The following is a 27,171-nucleotide window of genomic DNA, read 5'->3' on the forward strand; positions in this document are numbered from 1 at the left end:
AATGCAGCTGAGACTTCACAAATGCATTTGAACAATCTATCAAATGCATTTGCATTTGTGAAGTCTCAATTGCATTTGCATTTACAGTATACTGAAACTCCTCAACAAATAATTGCAAACATGGAAACTTTTCTCTACCAATTCAAACTACCTGTTATAACAAACGTCTTTAATCACCCCGCTCATGTAATTAGTTATGTGTTCTGCAATGACTTCAAACACTTGTAAGTTCTCAATTAACCCTGCGATTACTTTAACAGTGTCTCACTAATAGCTGTATCATTAATTGCACTTGGAGTTGGTTAAATAGTAACACTTGCTAAATGCATTTGATAGATTATTCAAATGCATTGGCTAAATACATTTGAAATCGGTCAAATTCATTCTGTCAAGTGCAAATACTTTGCAAATGGATTCACATGCAAATGCAATGTGGTGTGTAGTTCTTGATGGCATTTAAATGCAAGTGCCCTTGCACTTCAGCCCAACTAATACCAGAACTACGAGTACCAGTGTGACCAACCTACCCTAAAATGTGCTGCAAAGTATTCAATGTAAATAGAATACCATGATATAAGTTTATCATACTTACTGTCTGAATTGTCTGTCTTTTACCACAGTTAGCTGTGGTTTTTACAATGATGTACCTTTACGTGCTTAACCACACTTAATATGACTGCAACAAACAAACAAAAAATCAGAGGGACCAGAAAACAAAAAGCATATTATAATCAGACTAAGTTTACATTTCACCTGTGCAAAATACTTTTGCTTAATAATATTGCAGGGACGGTTTTGATGAAGACTGATCTTACCTCAAAGCACTGTTCGAAAAACAAGCGAAAGGTTTTTCTTGAGAACAGTTGGCCCTTTGTTCATGTTCACTGCACTTAAAAATAGAAACCGTGCTACTTATCTCTCCTCTGGCTTTATACATTGCTACTTTTACAGACATGAAAATGCAGTATATAAATACACACACACACACACATCTGAGATGCTGTTTCTGTAACCTGCTTCTGCTTACTTACAGTACTTGTTTTGTGTTGCAATGCGAGCATCAAACACTTTGCTGCCTGCACAAGGCGTTCTGTGGTGCTGCATATAACTGTTTAACTGGAAACTTGCAGCTTATTCAACTTCTGCCTGTGGTCATCAAGCATTATTTAAAATCCCAGTAGTCAAGATACAGTATAATAAGCATGTAAAACAAAGAAGATGGCTATGTTTAAAACCACACTGCTAGGTGTTGCAGTAAAGTCCACTATATCTGACATGGCTATGTTTAAAACAGAAATTCCTGAAAGAAATTCACTTGACCTGTTCTTTTTTATTTTGGCATGGGTTTACAACAAACTTTATAAGTACTGCGCCAGTGGGTGCCATTTTATGGTCATATAGGAGGGTCTATGCTAATATTTGTGATGTCACACATCATGAGAACCGTACTATTAATTAAACAATTCTATATATTTTAGCCCCTCTCTGCATTGTGAAATAGAGGTATCATAGCCTGTAGGTTAGTCGCATCATTTTAAGGGATTGTAGTATTTCTGTCGTCCTGAAATTCATTAATGAATGTTCATGCCACTACGTTTAGCACTGAATGGTACATTTTAATGGAAGCATGCACTGGCTTATTCAGCTTGTTCATTTAACTGCATATTATACAGAATAAAAACATAATCACACACACACACACACACACACACACACACACACACACACACACACACACACACACACACACACACACACATATATACACACATATTAAAGAATGTCTCCACAGTCATAAAACAGGTAAACCATCCATGCATACCTGGCTTAATTGCTTAATATTATATTATATGTTGTATAGCTACACTTGTGGTTTTCTTTGTTCTGTTTGAATCAAAATGTTTTAAAGCTAATAAAAGGAGATTTTGCTGCACATCATCAGTGGTCATGTCTCAAAAAACAATACAGAAGAGATTTTCTTAGTGTACGACCAGTCACGACTCCACAATATATCAACAATTAAGCGAGGTGTGCATGGATGGTTGGTTTACCATTGCTAAGAACTGTTTTATCACATTGTAGATACATTCGTTAGTGTACAAAGTGCCTTATATTGGTTAGCACCTTTTTTTATAAAAGCTTTGATGTGCACAAATGCATTCTTGATATATATATATGTGTGTGTGTGTGGTGTGTGTGGTGTGTGTTTGTACATACTGTGCATGTCTATAAATACACTGAGGCATGAGTTTATCTTCTTCACTCATACCTTTCAGAACTCCTGCTAATGTGATGCATAGTCTTCTGAGTTTAGCAACCAAGAGAGTTGCCTTACAATAAACAAGAGTGACCAGGCATCAGTGACAAAGCATGACACTTCTTTTTCTAAGTAAGTAGTTACCGCAAAGTTAATCTGACGCATTAGGAATTTACCCAATAGTTTCAATCAATATTGGGTGCCATTACTAAGTAGAATGTATTAGATCTTGTTCTAAAGTCTACCACTTAAATGCAACCACAAAACATTATAATTTCCAATTATTTTAACCAACTACATACCCTGTAATACAGAATTATATTTATGTCTTGTGAGGTAATGATACATACATTGAAATCACCACATTTAGAATTGACTGAAACAAATATAAAAAAGCAAAAAAAATCATTTTTACTGTTGGCAACCATTTAACTACTGTGATCACTGCCAAATACCACTGGAATAAACTATAACAATATTTTAAAACCCTCTAAAACTGCACCACAAATACGCATCACCATCTTTCACTTTCTGTTTGGATTAGGAGAGGATGTAGGCCTAAAACAGGTTCATGTCATCTTTATGTATAATGCATTGAATCCAAAATAAAACAACTCAATAAATGGATGTGGCTGCCTCTATGTTTAGAGTTGAAATTTCAACTCTAAACGGGGTCTAAGATATTTGCATATGGAACTCTCAGAATAGACAGAGCCCAGACGTGATACAGGAAATGACACCCTGTAGGCCTTTGATAGAAATGGAAAGATTGTAGGCAAACAAATGACACAACTGTGCATGCAAGGCAAGCTGTTATTTATTCAAGTTTACAGGGGTACTTTTTGAATGACAGTTTCCTTTGTGTTTACTATGCATATTTCTTGCTGTGAAATGTGTTTCTTATCTGAGGATTGCTTTGCTTCACTATGTCTTTACTCTCAGCTTCTCTTTTGTGGTAATTGGTGCATGATACTGTCCACAGGTAGCGTTGTACACAGTACGCACATTAAAAACAGCACTCAGACCTGTGCAGAGCGATTGCTGAGATCATAAAAAAGAAAGAAGACCGAACTGCTTGAATGCCATTTGAAGTGACAATCTCTTTAGTTTGGTAAATGTGCCTTTGAGCAATGCACATTGCATTCAAATTAAGAAAGGAAATCAAAACTTATATCTATATACAATATAGTAATATAGTAATGTGTTTTTCAAGTTCCAGTCACCCAGGCTGTGGCACGTTCAAGCTGTGTACTGTGTGGGGAAGCAAGACTGGTCTGCACAGGAGAGGCAGGGTATAGTGTTTACAATGGATTTCAGATGAAGTGTCACTGAAAACCAGTAATGATTTTTTTTGTTTTGTTATTGAACAGAGTACAGTATAACCTATAGGAGGCTGTGTGGTCCAGTGGTTAAAGAAAAGGGCTTGTAACCAGGAGATCTCCAGTTCAAATCCCACCTCAGCCACTGACTCATTGTGTGACCCTGAGCAAGTCACTTAACCTCCTTGTGCTCCGTCTTTCGGGTGAGATGTAAATGTAAGTGACTCTGCAACTGATGCATAGTTCACACACCCTAGTCTCTGTAAGTCGCCTTGGATAAAGGCGTCTGCTAAATAAACAAATAATAATAATAATAACCACTATAAATAATCCAAAACTGGACAAGGGTGTGATATATTTAAAAAAGAGTGTGGAACATCAATCATGCATACAAAATCATGATGTGGTTTATTCAGATTGAAAGATATAAGATGACAAGGAATCTACTGCAAGCAGTCTAATATAAGTTGATAACACGGTACATAAAAAAGTACATACAAAATAATAATAATAATAATAATAAACTAATAAACTTTATTTATTAAGCGCCTTTCATACCAAGAGGTTCAAAGTGCTTCACACAATCAAAAAGCAAATAATTACAAAAAATATTGTAAAAAGAATAAGAAAATAAGACAATATACTAGAAGGAATGAGCAAGACACACACATTCATTTTCAGTTTAAAACAGGATATCTGAACACTCTCTCCCTTGGGGTTCTCAGAAATTATCTAACTGGGATTTTATGATGGGTGAATTTTGGTTTACTCATTTCTCCTCCTGTTGCATAATTTTGCACATGTACAGGACTCGACATTAGTTCAGTTGTTCATAATCTTGCCATTTGCTTTTTCCTTGTTTGGTTCTACTCTTAATATTGCATATATTCTGAGTATTTCAAAAATGAGAGCTTTGTTTTTTCACATTATTTTAGATTATTTTAGTATTACTTTAACATGAAATACTCCAAAAAAATACATCTAAGGACATATTTTTAAAGCTTTTTACCCCAAGTTGTTATTAGCTAAATGTAATTTTTAAATTAAATACATAAATATATAAACCACCAGTTACAATTCTTAAACAAATACAAAACAACTTAAGATTACTAACAAGTTTATTACTTTCTGGTAGCTGCTATTAACAATGTGAAGCTTAATCTATCCCTTTGTATTTCGGTTCCTCGGTAGCATTAAAAAAAGCACTATGGTTTATCCTTTGAGTGTAATTTTGTAATGTATCATATTTCAGTTTTTCACTTTGTGTTGTTAGCATGTGTAAGGATGCAAGGCTTCACATTGTCCTTCATAACACAATGGATGACACACCAACTGGATACAGGGTTGAAATGCCAGTCTTAACTTAATTTACAAATTATAAAACAAAAAGGTTAAACAAAAGCTTTAAAAATACATATTTAAAATAGTGTGGCTGGTTTCTGCACACAAAAAGTGAAATGAGGCTTGTACAGCCTCCTGTTGATGGCTACCTCTCAGGTACTGAGATTCATTCTCTCCTATTACTCTGAACTACCTGTGTTTTAAGGTGTTCAGAGTCAAATCAATTGGAATGTCAGATGGGAACTGACCAATAAGCATTGCTCCCAGCTGACATTCCGCACATAGAAATTAACAGCCAATCAGGAATCTAAAGCTCATAGTCAACCCTGTTGTGGGTTCAGTAAACACACGTTTTACAACACTAACATAAAATAAACACATTTAAACATAGAAATAAAGATAATACTCTCATTGATGTAGTCGGTGGAATAATTATGCACATTTATACTGTAGAATATGGGAGTGAATAAGTATTGGTACAAAATAAATAAGCTATTTACAAAAAAATAAATCACCAAAATAAGCCCATATTTACATGTGAGGGTTTTTCTCTCATCCAATGTTTATTGAACACATTAACATATTTAAAAAGATAATTACATTACATTTCAAAATGAAAACAAATGCATGTATAAAAGTGTCATTCAGTGTGAATCTCTAATATGTGAAGGTTGAGAGTTCAGTGGCCGTGGTGCACACTCTGTCTTCTGGAGGGCTTGGGTGATCAGGCATTTCATCTTCTTGTTGTGGGACTGGAGTTAAAAGCACTGAAAAAAAAAATCAATACAAAGCCTGATAATACAGAATTCAACCCACAAGTGTCTTTTCAATGTTATAAAACTGACCCAATGCTTTACATACAGCGATACATTCACTCCTAGACAATGAAATCAAAAACACAATGAATCATATGGTAAGAATCATCAGTCTGCTTTGTTAACGCGTACATTTAATATGTATACTAAAAAAAAAATAGTATATTCTTACTTAAATTTGTTTGGGGCTGTGGGTTGGTGTTGCTCCGCTTATGCATAGCTACAGCTGGGATGAAGACAAATACTGCAATGCCAACAATGACAGCAACCACATACCATATAACTAAATTCATCCTGCGCCTTCCTGTAAAACAAAACACAATGCCTTGTACAACAGTGCAAGGCTCTGCAGTCTTCGGTTCACATTCATATGGTGATTTGAGGAATAAAGAGAGACATACACACTTGCTTTTTTCTTCCCTTTATATTTGCATTGGATTACTTGCTGCAGCCAGAGCTGTCTCCTTACCTGATATCTTTCTAGAAGATCAAACAGGTGAATATGTGCAACTCAATTGGCTGTATATTACAGATTATTGCATAGCGAAAGATGGTCAGCTATACATGCAATTGTTGCTTTATGTAAGCTACACTACAGTCATTAGAATAGCAATATTAAACTAAGCCCAAGCTAAAATACAAGCGATGAACTGAGTCTGGCAAAAAAAAAAAAAAAAATGATTGTATTAATATAGAAAATTCCTACAGCTTGACACTGCCAACTACTGGATCATCTTCTGGAAAAAAAAAACAGTTCAGCAGGAACTAGAGTAAGAAAAATAAATATCTTAAGATTCTTCTTGTTATGTAAATTACCTTTCAAGTCTCAATAATTATCTATAAAAAGTCATGGACAAACTAAGCGCTCAGATTGGTTGTTAGTGATCACATGACCATGCAGGAAGACACTACAGTTTGGATCTACATCAGAGTTCAAATGATTGGTGGTTATGATTGGTGGTTGAAGGCACATGACTTCACCCTGTGCCTTACAATGCACCCAGGATGTGCAGTAATGCTTTCACTACTGCAAATCCTGTTGCGTGTTATTGCTTACATATGCAGTACATTCTGTTCAAAGTGAGACCCCCTATTGGTTTGACATTTCTTACCTGCACAGGTAAATGAAACAAGGTCGCTTTGCTTTTCACTGACATGGTTTCGAGCAGAGCAAACTAAACTTCCAGAATCATTGTACACAACTAGCACATGTTTTCTAACACTATGGAAGACACTATCTCCATGTAGAGTGTTTCCATTTAAACTCCATTGGAATACAGGGTCACTCCCGTTTTCTACAGAGCAGTAAAAGTGAACTTCTCCATTGGGTAGGCAGGAATATTTCAACACAGGCTGGGACACTGGATCTGAAACAAATACATACATGTATAAATAAATAAATATTCATCACAAACACGTATGGTTCAGTATGGAACAATTAGCAATACACAAGCAAGGATACCCTACTATCCCATGTGGAAAAAACACATATTTTCAATATATAATAAATATATGCAGTGTAACCATTTTATATGTTACAGATACATCAAATATCCATACATATATTCGAGTGCTGGGCTGAACACTTACTATATTTTGGATTGTTATGTTTCTTTAATCTAAAGGTATAATAATATTTTATTAAATGTCCAGTTTGAACACATTTTCATGAAAATATATGTTATCCATTATCTTACTTAGATAATGGATAATATATGAAAATATGTAGAAATTTGTATAAAACGTTCACCAAATAAAGGGCATATGTTTAAATGATAAAAAATCCCATATATTTAAATTGTAAAAAATATATATTTAGATTATATAAAACATATATGGAGAGCACTGTATGTTACATATACTAACACATGAAATCCTTATATGACAAATACTGTAAAACCGGGCCAATTTCTAACCAATCTGCATATAATTTATATATGAACATATATGTAACTCATAAAAACTAAATGAATAAAAAGAGGCATATAAGTGTAACATATATTGCTTTTAATATATGTAAAATATACATTTATTTCCGTATGGATAACACAAGTGTCAGGCCAGGCTTAAGTGTGCTGTAATATATTTGATATATCAAATAATACTTTACCCATAATAAATAACTGAGTTATCCATTTCTGTTTTATTTTATTATCAAAGAACTCCACGCTGTAATTTCCAGTATCAGTTTTCAGAGTCCTATCCAGTCTGAGGGTCCCATTCGTAAAGATCTCTGCCCTGCTTCCATACTCTCCATAATAACAAGGGGTAGGACCCTTAAACTCAGCTACAGAGTTCTCTCCCTTCTTCCATTTTGCATCAGAAATGTTTCTACCATCCATGTGTTCAATAAAGAAGGTCACTGAGCAGGCCGTGGCTCCATATACACATGGTAACTCTGTTAGGTCTGCAGTTTAAAAAGGAGTAGGGTAAGTTTGAATTAACAGGCATAATTATAGAAAGCAAATGTATGATACGATTTGCAAAGTACACAAGTAACAATTATGAGGATGACCAATAGCAGGCTCTGTGTTTATGTGAAGAATGACTGCTTCCTTGAAACTTCTATTGAAAACATGTCAAACAGACATATCTGCAAATTAACAGTACAAGCTATGTGTCTGTCCTTGAACACACACATTGCTAATGTTTTAACCAACACTCACAACATCAGGAACAGTAATTAGTCTTCATATGTATTCAAACTACTGTACAGGTATCACTGGTACAGTAATCAGAAGAACAATAATAAATAAATGTGCCAACGCATACCTCTCTAGTTCAATTCAACATTAAAAAAGGTATTTTATTGACAAACAAGTCAAAGACATTTGTTTTGTTCAAATATTGAAAATACCCAAGACTCTGTCAACTGCTGTTTAAAGTAAAGAAAAAGGTAATGAGATGGAGATTGTGCAACTCATATGTAATGATTTAAATGACAGAGAGTTTAAAGGAATTCTGAACATACTGCTTTACTTGTGGAATCTTGAGGAAACAAATGTATTCTGATTCATTGTATTCCCTCTTCACAAGAGCCCTCATAGAAATGAAAAGCTTTTTGTGTAGGACCCTTCACCAAATCACTACAATATGCTATATATTGTAGCGTGCACGGGGGAAGGCAGCAATAGGGCTGGGTGGTGACGTAATCACACACAGAGACATAAGCCCGATATACGCTCCTTGCAAAGGAGCTGGCTCTTTTGTACAGCGGTATCGGAGCTATGCTTTAGTGCAAGAGGTCCCGGGTTCGAGCCTGCCTTCCACCTGTGTGTGGATTACCTCGCCCTGTGTGATGCGCCTGCCTGTGGGAACCAGGATCACTACAATATCAATATTTAGATGGGCTTCAGTGAGTTACAGGAAAATAATTTCATTGAGGGTTTCTATGACGTCATAAATTACGAGACCGAAGGTCAAGTAATTTATAAACTGTCACAGAAACCCGAGATGGAATTGTTTTCCTGTAACTCACTGAAAAGGCCCATCTATTATTTTGTATAATACATGGATACCCTTGTGATGCGAATATTAAAGACGAGGTTTCAGTGCTATACAGATGTTATCCGTTTCTCCAGTTTCTCTGAGATACGAGTGTACCAGCTTTACATCTTTTTTTTTTTTTTTACGTATTCTCATTTTGTTGATCATTAATGAACATTACTGTACTGTGGGTGTTGTTGAGTGATTGAAAAAAAAGACATTTTGTGTTTGAATATATATATATATATATATATATATATTACATTACATATATATATACATTACATTACATTATAACAATAGGTGCTGTAGAATGGTGTAAAAAATATAAAAAAACCTTACTGCTTATGAGTAATTCTGCATATTCTGTGTAAGCGTTGTTTCCATCTTTATCAGTCACATTCACGGTGTAAATCCCAAAATCGTTCTCCTGAATCTTGTGCAGCCTTAATGTTCCATTCGCAAAGATCTCTGTTCTGTTTTCATAGTAGCCAAAGTAACAAGGTTTACCCTTAATTAATGAAGCCACAACAGCACTGCCTTTGTTCCATTTCATTTCAGTGCCATGTGTCATGTTTTTCAGGTGAAAAAGCGCTGAGCTCCCCAACACTCCTTCTACAACACTTTCTATATAAAAATATGAACATGAGAGAGAGAGAGAGAGAGAGAGAGAGAGAGAGAGAGAGAGAGAGAGAGAGAGAGAGAGATGTTTTAATATATACACACAACAAAAATAGAGTCAAAAATGCTTACTGTAGGGCCTGAAATTGGTAAGTGGGTGTTGAGTTTGTTTACTTTCCTTTTTTAAGCACTTTCATCAGTTTGAAGTATAGAAATACTTTTTGGATTTCAACTTACATTTAAGGAAGTTATGCTGTCTTCATAATATAAATATGCAAAACTTTTTTTTTTTCTAGTTCTAAAACTTCATTACCATTTACTCAACATAAATAATTTAGGAAGAATATTTGACATTTAACTTACCCTGTTATGAAAATGTAAACAGTTGAGAATGTGTGTAAATAACAACTTACCAATAATGATTACAGTATGAGCCGCTTGGTGTGACATCTTACCGGATTCATCAAACATCTCCACAATGTAATGTCCTGAATCGGTAGCCCGGGCTTCATTGAATCTGATGGTTCCATTTGGATAGATTACAGTTCTGTTTCTGTACTCTTGATGAAATTGACTGACAGCTTTATTAACCTTAAATACCAAAGTGGTGTCCTTTTTCAAAGCTGAACTGTTCAGGATATTTTCAACATTCAAGTGAAGGTATAGTGCACCGCCCAGGTATCCATATGTGTCATTACTTTGTACTGTAAAGTGAAGATTATGCATCGATTGGTTATTTAATCAAAATAAATAAATATATATATTAATGAATCCAGCTTGCTAAAATCATGAAGAGTTGAAAAAAATAAATACATATAAATACCTTCTTAACAGATTTTCAATGAATGTAAACAGCGACAGATAAAGCTACTATTAAATCAATTCATAAAGGTCACAAGGTTATGAAAAACAGATTATTTAACGAACAATTACAACAAATTTGAATAGAAAATACGGAAACAAACAAATTAAGCTTCTTCCAAATATTTTAATGCCATGGTCACCATTTTGCATTTTGCATACATACATATTGTACATGCAAACACTTAAAGGGATCTGAGGTGGTCCATCCAGAACTTCAAAAAACAACATCCCGAAAATAAAACAACTGTATACACAGCCGCACATCCATACAAGTGTATGCTACTCAACACACAAAACAGCAGATAAACAAAGTGTGTAACAACATCCTAATAACTATTATTCTCTCAGTTCTGAAGATTTCTTTGCTAATATGTCATTTGTTTGGAACTACATTGACATTTAGGAGTTGCACATCACCTACTGCATTATTTTCAGAATGTATTCCAGAAGACATTTTCTAAGTTGCATTATATTAGGTTATATTACGTAAGTTGTTATTATTGTGTTTAATAATGAAATATTGAAACCATTACCTGAAAAAATGAGAGACATACTCCAAACGAGCAGTGTAGGAAAACAGGAGTTCATTGTTCAAGTGAAGGTGACTTTTTCAAAAACATGAACACAGTAAGTGAAGTGAGAAATCTCTCTGTAGCAAATGGAGAATTTAAAGTTACAGTCCTTTTGTAAAATGTGGTATAGATCAACATAGAAGTGAGACTATGTGACGTGTAGTTCTCATGTGAAACAAGAACAGTGAACACCCAGTTGAACCAAAACTGAACCATCTGTGTCCACCCTGTTGTGTATTATACTATTAGTTAAAAATAACTATGTGAATGTGAAAAATGAAACACAAATATAACCAGTGTTGCATACTAATGCTAGGCTGTAGCCATATAACCCAGAAAGCCTCTATTCTTCACAGGACGGAAAAAAAACACTCTTCAGTGCTTCTTACAACAGAGGTACAACCTGAGGAAACACATCAAATTCACATTAGCATGGATTAATAACATATAAAGACCACAGTAAGATTAAACACACGGAACATTCTGATATATTATACATCACTGGTTTCAATTAAAACGAGGCTGGCAAACACTGAGCAAAGTCTTTTACTGTAGGTTTATAGTCAATGGAGCTCTTATTTCTACACTGGGTAAAGATTCAGCCTACTTTTTTTAATCCATAACAGTTTACTGTATTTATATCCCTTCAGTTGGCCAGAGAGGAATTGTATTTTGGTATACAAGTTTTTATGAAGACTGTTTCCCTTGATACACATGCCAAACTTTTAAACAAAGGTCACCTGACCACCCACAGTGCCTGATGCAGATAAAAAAAAGCTCTAGGCATCAAATAAAAAGTTGGTTTTTCCATTTCCCAAATCATACATTTTTTTTGTTTAGTTTCAACTGAAATGTTATTATTGAAAAATGGCCAACTCAGTTATTAAAGCTAAGCATGTAATGTCCAGGTACTCCATTTACAAAACACACACTAGAATCTTGGACCTGGTAACTCACATTGAAAGTTAGCAAAAGTAACCACTGATGCAGCCTGGCATTGTTAAGATGTACCTCTCATTGGACGATGATCCCCCCCCCCACCACCCCACCACCCCACCACCCCCATTATAGGCCTCTTTGAATTGATTGTAGAGCCCACCTTTTGGGGGTTCAGTTCAGACCTGTGTCCTGGAGGTCATTACTTCCACTAATAATAATAATATTCGCAATTTATCTTGTTTTTTCCTAGTCACTTTTTATTATGCTACGTGGTATGAAAGTGAAGTTTTTGTGGTTTAGGGAACTCACATTTCTCATTTCTTATTTATCTATAGGAAGTTGCTGGAGGTACTGTACTGTTAGAGGGAAAACAATCACGTGAGCAATATACTTTTATTAGGGTAAGATCAGACTGCTGCAAACAAATTCATTGATACAATTTTCTATTTCATCTCTGATGGTAACCATGAACACTTGTAAAAACATTCTTCATCTACTTCTTAAACTGTTTTTCCTCCTACCTTCATTTGGTAAGTATTGTTTTAAATCAAAATCTGTCCAATTATTTTGTATAAAAGAAGCTGCCTAATTTCACACTTTCTTTAACTAACAAAGAAACCCGACGTCTGTCTGCTATAGAAATGTACTTTGTGTTATTTCTCACCACAATTTTGAATATCTTGAAGTGAATCTAGAAAGAAGGAAAAAAAACTAACAAAAACCAAAAATACACTTTATTACTTTATTTCTGAACATGTCGTTACTCTGCGTTTCAAACTGTAATAATTTAAGACGCTCAGTTAGTCGGTTATTCAGTGGTGTGGCATGCACTTCGTTTATTTGTGTTGGGTACTTCTGGTACATCTTAACGGGTGTCATATCAAGTGCTGGCTACTGTCTTTTATTTCCACCCCATTCTCCACTATAATATTCATGTGTACTGATTAGATTCTATTGTAGAAACCCAAACTGAAGTGCAGCATTTTCATTAAGTAACAGAAAGAGACATGAACTAATCAATAATGTGTCCTGCAGAGATTCATGTGTGCTCAGATTAACAAAATGTTGGGACATAATAAAAAAATCTAAGTTTGGTTCCCTTTAAAATGTTAACACTTCATGGACCGTCCTAACAGCATTTCTAACAATATGAACTCATCTGATTTGCTTCAATGCTATATCGGTTTGGTTTGAAACCTTTTTTGGTTTAGATTTTATTATAAATGTATTCATAGATATTACTCTATATGAACCTATGTGCATGATTTTCTTAAAAAGGTTTGCACCAATAGTTCTGGAATATGGCCCTTTAGTGTTTAAAAACAAAGAAACAAACAACTCCAAATGTTAACTGAAGAGTTCCTATTGTGTTTGCATCAAAGCTGATTTATTATTTTATATCAATAATCACAGTAATAGTTGTATAACCTTTTTAGGGAAAACTGAACTGATGACTTTGTGATTCCCAAGCGAGAACGTTAAACGCTGTACAAACAGATTTTTTTTTTTTTTTTTAAAGCTTACAGTATATCTTTTTACAGTAACTCTTCACAACCACGGTATCTTACAACAACAAGAATATTATTCAAACTAGCTGGGGCAAGTGCTGAGTAAATCTCAAAGTATGTGTTTAATAAGACAACTTCAAACACTTAGTACAGAAATAAAGGAAAAACTCAAGTAGACAAATGTTTAATTTGTAGATCAGTTTGTTTAAAAAAAGACAAATAAAAGGTCAATTTTAATGTTATTTTAATGTAGACTTGTTTACAGAATGAAAATTAGAAAATACTGTGAGCAACAAATGTAAGCCCACAAGATACAGTAAAATACAGAAAATGTGACTTAATAAAATACATCTGAAATACAAGTGATAATGAGAGCGTTCATTAGATGCACTATTCACACTGGTTATGGTACAGCTTGAAAGTGCAGGTCATTTAAGAGTAACTCAGTTTCACAGGAGGCTGCGTGGTCCAGTGGTTAAAGAAAAGGGCTTGTAACCAGGAAGTCCCTGGTTCACATCCCACCTCAGCCACTGTCTCATTGTGTGACGCTGAGCAAGTCACTTAACCTCCTTGTGCTCCGTCTTTCAGGTGAGACGTAATTGTAAGTGACTCTGCAGCTGATGCATAGTTCACACACCCTGGTTTCTGTAAGTCGCCTTGGATAAAGGCGTCTGCTAAATAAACAAATAATAATGTACAGCATCTGCATTACATCTGGTAGGTAGACGGCTCTGGAAGTCTCTGATCGTTTGTACTGTGACTAGCCTTATCTTTACTAAGATCAGGAACAAGACAAGCAGCGCCCTCTTGTGGCATTATCCTATTCTTAGTCTTTATTCTGTCCAAATTATATGTGTTTAACACCTGTGAGTGATAGAGCAATTCACCATGAAGTTTTCATGCAGTTTGTAATAAGTTAAATAGGTACTGTATGTACGTTTCTAAAACGACAAAGATGATACAATATGCTTTTCAATTAAATGTGGTAACAGCAAGCTAATTATTTTTAATAACGTAAGAATATTTAAAAATCAATGAATGGCGTACAGTTTTTTTTAAGTGAAAATTGAAAATCATTGGTATTTAAAGGAAACACATGAGACTTTAAACTTTGCAAGATTTCTCAGCGTGCTTTGAAAGTTCTGACTGCTGTATATACTAAAGTATCATCATTCACTTCCAGCTGGACTGGTCTAGCTTGCTCTTCAGCTGAAGCTGCGGAAGAGAAAGTAAAAGTGACACTAGACAGTTGCCTGACAGTAGACACGTGCAGCAACATCAAAAAAAGAAACCAAATATAATGAAAAAGTTATTGAGTATCACACCAAACGGATGTGAGATGGATTTCCTCTCTGTTAATTAGGAAGATTTTCACCAACTTACACATGGTATTTTAATTAGCCATTTGAGCTTATAGTGTACACTTCCAGTTACAGTTTTAACATGATAAACTACATTTACACTTTAACAAAATGTATGAACAAGGTTTTGATATACCTTTATATATACACACACACACACACACACACACACACACACACACACACACACAAAAGGCATAAAATGCTACATAAACAAATAATAATTAATATGCACAATATACTCTATCTCATAACATGTGTTTGAATTATTCATATTCTTATTCTTATTCTTATTATTTATTTATTTATTTATTAATTTATTTATGTATTCATTTATTTTTGCCAATTTTTAATGGATTCATTTTCATATTCAAATGTTCTACATTTTTCATTTGAAATTGCACCAAAAACGTTTTTTCCAAGTCTTCAGTATTTTTCTGAAATTGCATACATTTCTAAAATAGTTAAAACTTATCCATGTTACTTAAATATAAATGTGAGATATTAGTGAATATAATAGGTTATATGCTTACCTGCGTTTTGCTGTTGCTTACGAGTGCAGCAGTAAAGAACAGCAACAGAAATGATCATCAATGGCAAAATAACACCAATAGCTATGTACCAGCCAGCTCCAGTCATACCTTTACAGTTAAGAAAACTAGCATTGTTAAGTGATTCAATATACAGTTCAATTACCATTCATACAGTCCAGAAGATGCAGAAGACATAGTTGCAAAACGATAGACGTATTAATGTTTGACTTGAAAAATAAACATGTTAACTTCCTCTAGTATTCTAAAATTGTAACGTGTAGGTTTTATATACACTAAAAACACAGTGCGATTTTAAAAAGTAATTACCAGAAATGTTCTGCAGCTCTGATAATGCATATTGTCACAGCACCGACACCAATACATTTCTATAGTCTTGTCTTCTGATACTGAGATTTATAATATTTTATATATGTGAGTTCATTTTTATATGTGACCTCGTAGTTCAACTTGGAAGTTAATGTGGATACCACCCCTCCCGACAAGGTTTCTTCTACCTCTAGGACCTAATCCTTAGGATGTTATAACATATACAAATATATAAATAACAACATAAGATTAATAGAAAAGGTTTCTCACCAGCACAGGTAACTGAGGCAGGGTCACTCCGTATTTCCATGTCTTGGTTTACAGCGGTGCAGACAAAGTTTCCAGGATGCCTGCTTTTTAAAACCAGTGTTTGATTTTTAACACTACAGAAGGCATTTTCACCCTCTAGTATGTAATCATCCAAACGCCATTGAAATACAAGGACTTTTCCTTTTTTTACTAAGCAGTGGAGCTCAACTTTCCCATCAGGCAGGCAGATATATTCAACCACAGGCCGGTATTCTGTGTGTGAAAGTGATCAAGGATTTAGATATGTTGACACTGTTCAGATTAATATCTTTTTTGTAATAAAGTGTGGTTCAGGGGGCAGCCTACACATTATTCCAATCTGCATGCCATTTAAACCCCTGTTCAAGCATGCTTTTTCCCCACCATTTCTTCCCCATCACCACCTCTACAACTGCATCCCCCTCTGGGGGCAGGTGAAGCTTGCCACCAAGTGTGGAGGCTTGGCAGATCCTGGCCTCACTTCCTCGATACACACCGCTCAAGCACAAAAGCATTCCATAACAATCACATCTGACTTTTTGCAGATATCGCTCCTGTACAGTAAATATTTATGTGTGTAAAAATGAACGTGAATAGGTTGTTTTCTCATACACACAAGTATATCAAGTATTCAGTACCTGGACTGTAAATCACCCATTTGTCTAATCCATTTGTTTAAAAACTTACAAATGCACAGTAGTACTGCACTAGACCATCTATACATGTGTAATAAGGTGTTATAGGGAGTTACAGACAATGCTAATATATGCTAATAATAATAATAATAATAATAATAATAATAATAATAATAATAATAATAATAATAATAATAATAACCAATTGTGATGAACCAAGTGATCCATCTGCAGATATTATTCCCCGCTTTGTCAAAAAGGTTCACGCTGTAAATTCCAGTATCAGTTTCCTGAGTCTCGTCCAGTCTGAGGGTTCCGTTATTGAAGACCTCAGCCCTGCTTCCATAGTCTCCATAGTAATGAGGGGCAGAACCCTCAAAAAACTCAGCCACAGGGGAGTCCCCTTTATCCCACTTCATTTGAGACATATTTTGAATGGACACCTTTTCCATGAAGAGAAACACTGAGTTGCCTATGGCTCCATATACAGGTGATAGGATGCCTGAAATACATTTGAAGTATTTGATATTATCATACTTGTACATTATTAATACATTGTGAAAAATATACTACTATATTCAGAGGAAAAATATGTATGGTAAACAAAAGTTATACTATCCCTGAGGAAATGAAGGCTGTATGGAAGTGTAATTCTTCATCTTAACCCTTCACCATTAAGCAGAGGGATCTCCCTCAGAGATGCCAAGGCTAGATGATCTCAAAGAGAGTCAATGATGAAGGTGCACAATGAGGACTAAATGAGGTCAGAATCAAGTTTTAAACTGCATATCATTACTTAACAACACATTCATTTCTGAAAATTAAATGTTTCACTATTTTAAACAACATTTCTTAACAAAAATAAATAATAAAAGCAAGACATACAGTATTTTTGATCCAGTTTAAAACATTGATAACATCTTACGGCTAATTTCAGACTATAGTCTCGCACAGGATTACATCTTACACAAGAGTACTTGAGTTATTGTGAATCCCTCCATGATCAAATCAGTGAAATATACCTATGGCACATGACTTGTAGTTTATATTTAAAAATGTATAATCATAATATAATATTTACATACCAGTTGCAATTAACTGGTGGGTCTCTTTATAGTTACTCTTTCCATCTTCAAAGTACTCAGCACTGTAATTGCCTGCATCCAATTGTTCAGTGTTATCAATTCGGAGGGTCCCGTTAGTAAACAATTCAGCTCTGGATTTGTAGTTACCATAAAAAGTCACTTCTGATTTTTTTAACCTAACCAGCCACTGATCATCTTTCTTCCACATTAGATCAGAATAGTGCAGCGTGTGGTTCTTTTCCATATGCAGGAATACCGAGCCTCCCATTACTGCATATACAGGGTGCACAGCATTACTCTCTGCGGCACAGAAAAAAAATTAAAAAGTTCCTCCAGGTTAATTTAATCAGATACCGTGTGAAAAATTCAGGTAAATGGGTCAGTTTGAAAATTCAATGATCGGTTCTTAAGTGAAGATCTTTGATACCTACAGTAGCTGAATACATAACAATCACTTTTGTACTCTCTATCTTGTCAATTATGTGTGCTTTTTAAATTGTACATTCATAGTGTATAAAGACAACACATTAAAACAATTATCTATTTTACTGTAGATAATGGATTTTCCCCTTTTTACTTCTATCTTGGTTGTATTTTAATCCATTATAAATATTTAGGTTTCATTATACGGTTTAACAAATAAAAATCTTTGAAATAGATTAGCAGAAGTCTCCACATATTAGTGTAGTGCAAAATCCTTGATTCAAGATTTGTAAAAGATGATTTTCGTAAGAACATAGTGCAAACTTAAATGGAAATTATAAAAGCACACATTACTGACCACAGTTTCCTCTGACAACCATGAATGCCACATATCTTTGGTACATGGAAACTTTACTGATTTTTTTTCATAAACAAAAAAATAAAGACATCCTGCTTTTATTATATAATTGATGACCTGGCCAACATAGCAAAATAATATATTTTGTACACTGCTGGGACTATTGTTTAGAAATGGATATATTTCAAAATGTAGAACGAATATTTGAGGCTGTAAGCAAACATTTTAATGAGGTAAATTAATTAATACAATTATGTGAACTACTTTTGTACTTAAAATACAGTTACATACATTTGACAACACTTTGAATCAAGTGTCTCTTAATAACATAGTTATGGTGATATAACACAGTAATTACACATGTTGGTCTGTAGTTACAATGCAACTACATGCTTAAATACACATTTTGTTTTGCAGTTGCTAAAGTTTTAATTGTACTTTTTCCTTAACTATATGTTACCATAAAAACAAACGAATAATAATAAAAAAATTTAAAAACTCCTGTTATGATTGTCACCATTTTAAATCTGAGTTTGGAATTCTGATGTGAGTTATACCAGACACCCGTCCAAACTGGATAAACTATAAATAAAAATGATTTTTTAAAAATGAATAAAATCCATACCTGATAAAGACAGAGTGTAAAGGCAGATGAGCAGGGACAGGTGAGGTGCGCAGTTCATTTTTAAAATGAAATAAAACATTTGAAATTACTAATGAAGACTTGTAAAACCACAAAGACCTGGCTGACAGCTCTTCTTTGAACATGTGACACGGAAACTTTAATCTGTGGTAACCATTCCCATACATTTGTTAAGATTAGCGGTTAAAGGACGTTTGCAATAACACTAAAACGACATGCATAAGTGATCAATAAGTTAAGAACAGAAAGTAATTTAGGCTATATCTTACTAAAATCATTAAAACAATTAAAAGTATATACATGATGGCCTAGAGCAGCTATAATTAGGGTGATCTAACACAATTTTAGACTTCAACAAACAAAATCCAAAATAGATTTTTACATTTTGTTTTTAACTAACTTAAACATATCTAAAATCATGTAAAAATGAGTTTTAACGCACCAAATTCAGGTACTTTTTCTGCTCGGCGGCCATCCTAGATTTGAATTATGTCCTCTATTGACTTTGAGCCTTCATAATTTAAAAAAGTTTAAATATGTATGCAAAAAGATCAACACTTTACCGCTAAAAAAAATTGATCTCCGTTTCAGCACTGGTCCTGTCTGTTTACATGCATTTTAAAGAAGACATCAAGCCTTTGAAAGATCAGGCCTTCCAAAACACATACCTCTCACTGTGCATGGCACGGGCACAGCAGCTCTGCCAGTGCCATACGCCCTTACTGCAGATATTATTAAAGCCTTGTTTAAAATGGGGTGTATCAGTCTATTCAAACATATTATTATCCCTGTGCTGCAATCATTTTTACAATATATTTTGGAGGTTAAAAAGCCATTAAAAAAAAAAAAAAAAAAAAAAACACTGAACTAACCTACGCAGTTTACTCACTCATCTGTGAATGGTAAATTAAATGTTCACAATATCAAGTTCTTTAAAACCACTCAATATTGCACTTTGCTTCAACTCAAATCATTTCAATTGCCACCTAACTGAGAATATGAAAGAAAGAACTATATGCGAGGCAGTTGTGGCTTTTGCAACAACAAAACAAAACAACAACAAAAAAAAACATTTTCCGTTTTCTATAATTGTTTTGCACTTAACTGTATGTTCAGAGACCATAGATGCAGCATACACTGTGGTGATGTGGTTAGAGATAACAGTACAGCTTTCTATTTAATAAATATAGATATAACGAGGCAACAATTTCCATTTTAAAATACAATGGATTGACTGACCTTGGTCACTTTGTACTTATCAACGATGGCTTGCCACAGCACATGTTGTATAGGCCTACTTCTTGAACTGTTTCTCTTGCTACCTTTACATGGTAAGTTTTGTTTGTATTCATAACGAAATGACTGAATTTGTTCATTTCATTTCTAAATTGATAGTACTTGAAGATGATATGCGTCTTAATAAGCAATATATATATGTGTGTGCGCGTGTGTGTGTGTGTGTGTGTGTGCATGAATCAAAAAAGGTAATGTAGTTTCACAAAAATGTGAATAATTGAAAAAAAAAATCTATTATATCAGGCCGTTTCAGACTACAAGTCCATCTGGAAAAAAAGCAGTGCATAAACAAGCTGTTGTTGTAAGCAAGTTGTCTTTGTATAAGCAGTTTTCCTTTTTAAAATGTAATATATATATATATATATATCCAGAGTATGTCAAAAAAAATTTTCCAGTACATTATATCATCCTGTGTACAGAACACACACCACAATTATTTAAAAACCAACATATAAGTGGTTCCTAGGTACAATCTTCGTTTCTCTTGTTGACAATAAGTTACACGGTGTCTCCTATAATAACAGATACCATTTTGCACAGCTTGTGCAGACAGCACTAGATCACCTCTCTTATAAGAGACAACATATTAACTTAAAGAATAGGGGCTGTTATTATTTACTGCACTGTATGATTACATGTATTTTAATGAAGGCTATGTTATGTGAATTATCTGCATGCAACACATTGTTTTAAAGCATTGTCCTAATTGGAGGGAAGCTCACATTGTCACTGCATGTGATAATCCTGCTTTGTCAATAATATGAGAGGACAGCTCAGAAGCGGTAACAGGACTATGTGCTCTGAATTGACTAGTGTTTCATTTTATTTTTCTATTGAAGCAGGTATTGTCAGTGAGCAAGAAGTCGTGTGTGGGGTACAAGGACAATCAGTTGTTCTCGCAATGGAAAGCAAGAACCTAACCAACTTTTTTGACATTGTATGGAAGGCAGGAGATGATCGTATTGCCAGGTTAAATAATGCAATCCCTTCATACTACGGGGACCATCACGGCAAAGTTGAGATCTTTGTAAATGGCACCATCAGACTGAACAGAGCTGAGCAAGATGATAGTGGAAATTACACAGTGGAAGTGTTTGATAGCAATGGTAAGAGTATAGTGAGGAGAAGCATCCAGGTGTACATACAAGGTGAGATGCTGTTTGTATCACGTTTTGTATTTTGTATCACTGCTGACTTATTTGATAGTAGAAACAATGAACAGTATATAAATTGCATCCTCGTGTTTAGTTTTCTATTTCGTGCAATTTTTAATTTGTTTTGGTTGTTGAGAAACAAGGACCAACACTTTGATAGAGCTGTTCTTTTGCCAAAAAAAGAATTAAAAAAAATAATCAGTGTGACATTCTTTTTTTTAATTTATAGGAGTAACATGTGGCTTTCTTGGCATCTTTCTTGTCGCACATGCCGTGTTACAAGCTGCTGTCGCTTTTCTCCTTATCCTTTTCATCATTCGTCAAGCGAGCCTACAAAGAAACCAAGGTGAGAAGGCATCTTTTTAAACACTGGAATGAAAACTTGAGTAGCCTTATTTTTAGGAAGGGTTCTCTTATAAATGAGTGCTGCAGGGGAAAATTAATAAACCGTCTAGCAATGGTGAATCTAGGGAATTGCTTCAGGTATTCCAGATGCTTGAATTGCATTATTAAGAACATAAGAATCTTATGTTATGATTAAAACACTCACATGAAAAAAAAACTGAATGGTAAAGCATTTTATAGATACAATGTCAAAAATAGTATTTTGTTTTTGTTTTTAATGAAGTACTACAGTATATAGTAAAAAGAAAAATATTTGCCTGAAATACTGTATAAAGATGTCTTCTTTACAATGTATGTAACCTGACAGGACCAGTGCTGAAATGGAGACAGGTTTTTTTTGTGGACAAAACGTATGAAATAGACTAAGATGATAATTTTCTACATATGGAGGCAGGGAGGTAAGTTTTATATTTGTAAAAATGGCCCGGAAAAGTGTACTTGAGGGCTTTCTAGATCATTTTTTAAAAAATTGTTTTACTGCAGATGTTTGTAGATCTTTCAGAATGTATGGAGAGTAATCTGCTACTCCATTCTCCACTGCCACAAATTCATGTAATTTTAGTCAAGTTCACAATATAACGTTCCAGATCACATTGGAAACCGCTTAATATCTGATGATGCATAAAGTTACACCATCCTCTCTTGCTAACTGAAAATGACAGAATCAGATAAAATATAATATAAAATAATCTAAGTCAATTCAAATCACATTCATTTTAAAACCAGGCCCAGCATTTCTCCACAATCAAATAAGTGCAAGTAAACTGTAATTAGAATATCTCATCAGAGATAGATCCAAGTAGTAACAGTTAAACAAATCTGTCCACAATGTTTTTACTACACAGGGAATGTTATTTTTATATAAAGTGCAATAAAGCTTTAAATATAGATGTATATATTTAGCATTAAACATCACTTTAATTCTAAGCATTATCTTTTATGCATGCCATAAAATCCACATTCCATATCTTTGTTATTTACAGACTGCTGGGTCTCTGCCCTTCTTCGATGGGATCAGCAATACCACAGCATTCAAACGAGGAGGATCATTATTCAGTAACAATGTGTGTCATAACTGTACAGCGAGCAGTCATAACTGTACTGTATGTCTGAATATGTCGTGTATATTTTCTGCAAGCACAGCTACAGTCACAAACGAAAGCAGATCTGCACATTAGCAACCACTGCAGTGCAACTGGGAGTACAGTACTGTGAGAGGGTAACCTGATGGTTCTTACACTGTATTCTTTAATGTAGCATATGACAGCCTGGACCCACGCAGCAATCTGATTGGTATTATATTGATTTTTGTTTACATATATATATATATATATATACTTATTTAATCAAAACATATTCATTTAAAAACTGAATCAATATTGATCGCACATCTTCAAAATAGAAAAAAGCCTTCTTCTTCTTCTTCTTCTTCTTCTTCTTCTTCTTCTTCTTCTTCTTCTTATGTGTATGCTACTTCCAGCAATCCTCGCATTAAAGAATGTGTCACTGCTTTAGATAGAACCCCCCTCCCCCGTAGAAGAAATGACGAATGTGATATGAACAGTACTTACTGAACCGATTTTTATTCACACCAAACAATTCACACAAAGCCTGTGTGAAAGTACATTATAATAATTAAACATGATAGCAATTTCTTGTGTTGAATTAGAAAAAAAAAGAAGAGGAAAAAATAGGCACAGTCTTGACAACACAGCTTATTGAAACGTTTGAAGTGATTTCAAGGAAGAGTATTCTACTCTGTTTTTCATTTGTATCATATTGATTATGACATCTTCATCTTCATCTTCAATTGCATATGCTGAAAGAAAAACAACATTCAAATTATTCAGTATTTATAAATAAATAACAGTTTACAAGCTTAAACATTTAATTCAGTGACAAAATGTGATTCCTATTAATATCCCTTTTCAAATACAATATATAGCATTTGGCATACTATATATATATATATATATATATATATATATATATATATATATATATATATATATATATATATATATATATATAATTTGACATCACATAAAATAAATGAAAGCTGTGTGACCAGAATAAAGGCCTGTCCTTACGTATGACGGTCGGAAACTGCGGCTTTGATCCACATTGATGATACACCACTGTAGCCATGACAACCAATAAAACAATGACACCAACGCCCACAGCCATAAACCAGAACAGTCCACCTACCCTACCTAGCAAGAGAACAATGTCATGTTATGGAAACAGTAGTTTGGCTTATCAAATCTTCATGTGTTAGTCATTCATACTTAAGACTGTTCATTCTGGCACATAGCATTACTAAAAAAAATACAGGTACCTTTACATTGGTGTGTTATAACATGTTCTAAATTGTGTAATAAACAACATTTTATAGTTATTAATAACAATTTATAACAATAAAGCACATTTAAAGCATGTACCAGGACATTGATAAGTTATAAATTACTAGATAACATAATTACATAACAAGACTAATAAACTGTTATGGTTGCAGTTCTTGAATCCTCTTCTCCATTTCTTAGTGTCTCCACCAGTTTTGTTGTTTTGCTCTGAAAAAAAGGTAAATGTTCTCACCTCCACAGGTAAATGAGACAGGTTCACTCTGTCGTTTATCAACATTGTTCTCAACGGTACAGATTACCCTTCCAGAAAGCACGTTGCTTAAGACTAGGGAATGGGTTCCTCTGCTATGAAAGGCATGTTCACCCTCAAGTGTGTTCCCATCTAAACTCCATTGGAAAACAGGGGCACTTCCTGTTTGTACTGAGCAGTGGAGCTCAAGCTTCCCTTTGTTTTTGCAGGAGTATTCCACCACTGGCTGGGATATCGCCTCTGAAAGATATAACAGTTATGTTCATACTAATAACAATATTAAGAGGTCATGAACCACAATAATTGAACTTCAAGCATATACTAGCACTATTGCTATTCTTGTAGTTGGCTTTAAAAGGTGACTGGCTTGACAACTATAGTTCTCTTACAATAAGAGGCACCTCACCCACAACATATTAATCTACAAAATGAATAAGGCCCCAATTGTTGAACTGCATGTATATGTAAAAAAAATATATATATTTTGTGAAATTCTGAAAAATATTTTATAGAATATTATTTAGTTTTATTTAGTTGATGCAAGCTTCAATTATGACATATGTAAAATAAAAATAATTTAATAAAAATAAAAAATATATACCGGTACATTTTATTTTTTAAATGCCACATTTCATTGTAAAATGTATTCAGATAGAACAGGAAGACCTTTTTTGTCTTTTAAATGATTTTTTTTACACTGAAGTACAGGGAAGCTAATTATTTCATATGTGAGTTACATTGTTTCAGACAGTCAGTGTTGTGGTTCTTGTTTTTTGTCTTGTTTGTTTTTTCTAAAAAGGGGAAACAGTTAAGAAATGGTTTCCCACCCAACTAGTGTATGAGTTTTACATTGCAGTATATTGTCTGGTATTCAAGACTTTGAATACCTGTAGCACAGTGAAGCAGCTCTAGCCATGAGTTTACTCTCATAGAGTTTCTATTATAATGTGTGAATGACAACTTACCCTCAATTTCCAGATGTTGTGCTTCTTTTCTTATACATATGCCATCTTGGTCAAACAGCTCCACCGTGTAATTTCCAGAATCACTTTCCTGGGTTTTGTCTATTCTGAGAGTGCCGTTAGTAAAGATCTGAGCTCTCGTTCCGTAGTCTTTATAAAAATAGGAAGTCGAATTTTTCAATTTACCTATCCTGGTGTTATTCTTCATCCATGCGATATCAGAGTTGTTGAACTGTTCCCCTTTGTCTAGGTGCAAAAACACTGAGCTTCCCAAGGTTCCATAGACAGGTGATATGTTCTTTGCTGTACAATGTACATTTTATTCAATGTTAAACCTGTGAGCAACTAATATACATGTCATATATGTTTAGTCATACATTTTTTTTTTAATTATCCGAAAAATGATATATATATATATATATATATGCAATTTTGTCATAAGATCTTAACTAAATAGATATAAAAATAGTAGCAGTGTATAACACATCGTACATTATAATCATTAACAACATAAAATGCTTACCAGATAAAAATAAGGACAAAAACAAGATGAGCCGAAGAAAAATATTTTTCTTCCAGTTCATTATTTTCGTGAAAGTTATCACCCCGTTCTTTTGAAAGCAGTTTTATATTGAGGTGCAGGGAACCCAATGTGAATGTGTTTTACAAAGCAAGAGCTCTATTTAATCTGCAACATGCTCCATAGACAGACTGGGTTTCAGGAATTAAAATAGACATCTGACAGTGCGTGTGTTTATTTATAAGTGATCAGCACTGACAAAGGCGAGGCTTTAAAGCTTTTTCTAACCCTAATCTCATGTGCCGATGAGGCTATTTTCACTGGAATTAGGTGAATTGCAAACACAATTGTACATTAATGTCTTTAAAGCACATTTACTGGGCAGCTGAGCTGCTAGCAAACTTCTACCCAATTGCGTGTCGGCCAGCTTATAGCCGGGATGGTCTAGGCAGCCAAGCACAGCACCGCCTGTCCCCCCTTAGCTAAATGACTCAGTTTAGTAGATTAAGCTTTGTTGCCTACCTGACCAGCCAATCACCACCAAGCCCTCTATTATACAGAAGATGGTACACTAAAAAGATCCTGCTCTCCTAAGCAGCACTCAGTACACAGCCCAGGACACCAGGAGTACAATTTAGCCCAAAATACTTCCCTCCTAAATCAATCAAACAGAGCACAAGCAGGCTGGGATAATGATAATCTTTTAATTTACATACAGACATGTATTTAAAATTATAGACCTACGACTGGTAAAATAAACTACATAGGGGCTCTAAAAAAAGGCAAAAATAAAATTGAAGCTGGTTCAATTTCACTCTTTATCCTGGTTTTGGAGTCAATTGTACA

The 27,171-nt window shown here is 34.3% G+C and overlaps 2 protein-coding genes across 3 annotated transcripts; one reads left to right on the top strand and one right to left on the bottom strand.

The window, feature by feature from the left end:
* Positions 1–4,129: 4,129 nt before the first annotated feature.
* LOC117413487 (carcinoembryonic antigen-related cell adhesion molecule 3-like) lies at positions 4,130–11,414 on the bottom strand. The gene is made up of 7 exons (XM_034022712.3): positions 11,237–11,414; positions 10,253–10,543; positions 9,561–9,845; positions 7,843–8,139; positions 6,845–7,099; positions 5,905–6,036; positions 4,130–5,684 (listed from the first exon to the last, which is right to left on the bottom strand). The coding sequence occupies exons 1-7, from the start codon at positions 11,289–11,291 to the stop codon at positions 5,575–5,577; spliced, it is 1,425 nt and encodes a 474-aa protein (XP_033878603.3). The 5' UTR covers positions 11,292–11,414; the 3' UTR covers positions 4,130–5,574.
* Positions 11,415–12,600: 1,186 nt separating this feature from the next.
* LOC117412873 (T-cell surface antigen CD2-like) lies at positions 12,601–24,177 on the top strand. Of its 2 annotated transcripts, none has more exons than XM_034908444.2 (5): positions 12,601–12,744; positions 21,511–21,819; positions 22,055–22,171; positions 22,538–22,628; positions 23,214–24,177. In XM_034908444.2, the coding sequence occupies exons 1-4, from the start codon at positions 12,672–12,674 to the stop codon at positions 22,594–22,596; spliced, it is 558 nt and encodes a 185-aa protein (XP_034764335.1). In that variant the 5' UTR covers positions 12,601–12,671; the 3' UTR covers positions 22,597–22,628; positions 23,214–24,177. The 2 variants fall into 2 exon arrangements, with proteins under 2 accessions (XP_034764335.1, XP_058852726.1); XM_058996743.1 differs by having other exon boundaries at positions 21,514–21,819.
* The last annotated feature ends 2,994 nt before the right edge of the window (positions 24,178–27,171 follow it).

This window comes from Acipenser ruthenus, chromosome 23, assembly GCF_902713425.1.
Source record: "Acipenser ruthenus chromosome 23, fAciRut3.2 maternal haplotype, whole genome shotgun sequence".
Lineage (NCBI taxonomy): Eukaryota > Metazoa > Chordata > Actinopteri > Acipenseriformes > Acipenseridae > Acipenser > Acipenser ruthenus.

Coding starts and splice junctions, on each gene's coding strand:
- LOC117413487 (XM_034022712.3), bottom strand. CDS start 11,291: ATGAACTCCTGTTTTCCTACACTGCTCGTTTGGAGTATGTCTCTCATT. Junction 10,544..11,236: donor TATGTCTCTCATTTTTTCAG/GTAATGGTTTCA, acceptor TTCACTTTACAG/TACAAAGTAATGACACATAT. Junction 7,100..7,842: donor AACTCAGTTATTTATTATGG/GTAAAGTATTAT, acceptor TATTTGTTTCAG/ATCCAGTGTCCCAGCCTGTG.
- LOC117412873 (XM_034908444.2), top strand. CDS start 12,672: ATGGTAACCATGAACACTTGTAAAAACATTCTTCATCTACTTCTTAAA. Junction 21,820..22,054: donor CATCCAGGTGTACATACAAG/GTGAGATGCTGT, acceptor TTTAATTTATAG/GAGTAACATGTGGCTTTCTT. Junction 22,172..22,537: donor GAGCCTACAAAGAAACCAAG/GTGAGAAGGCAT, acceptor GTAACCTGACAG/GACCAGTGCTGAAATGGAGA.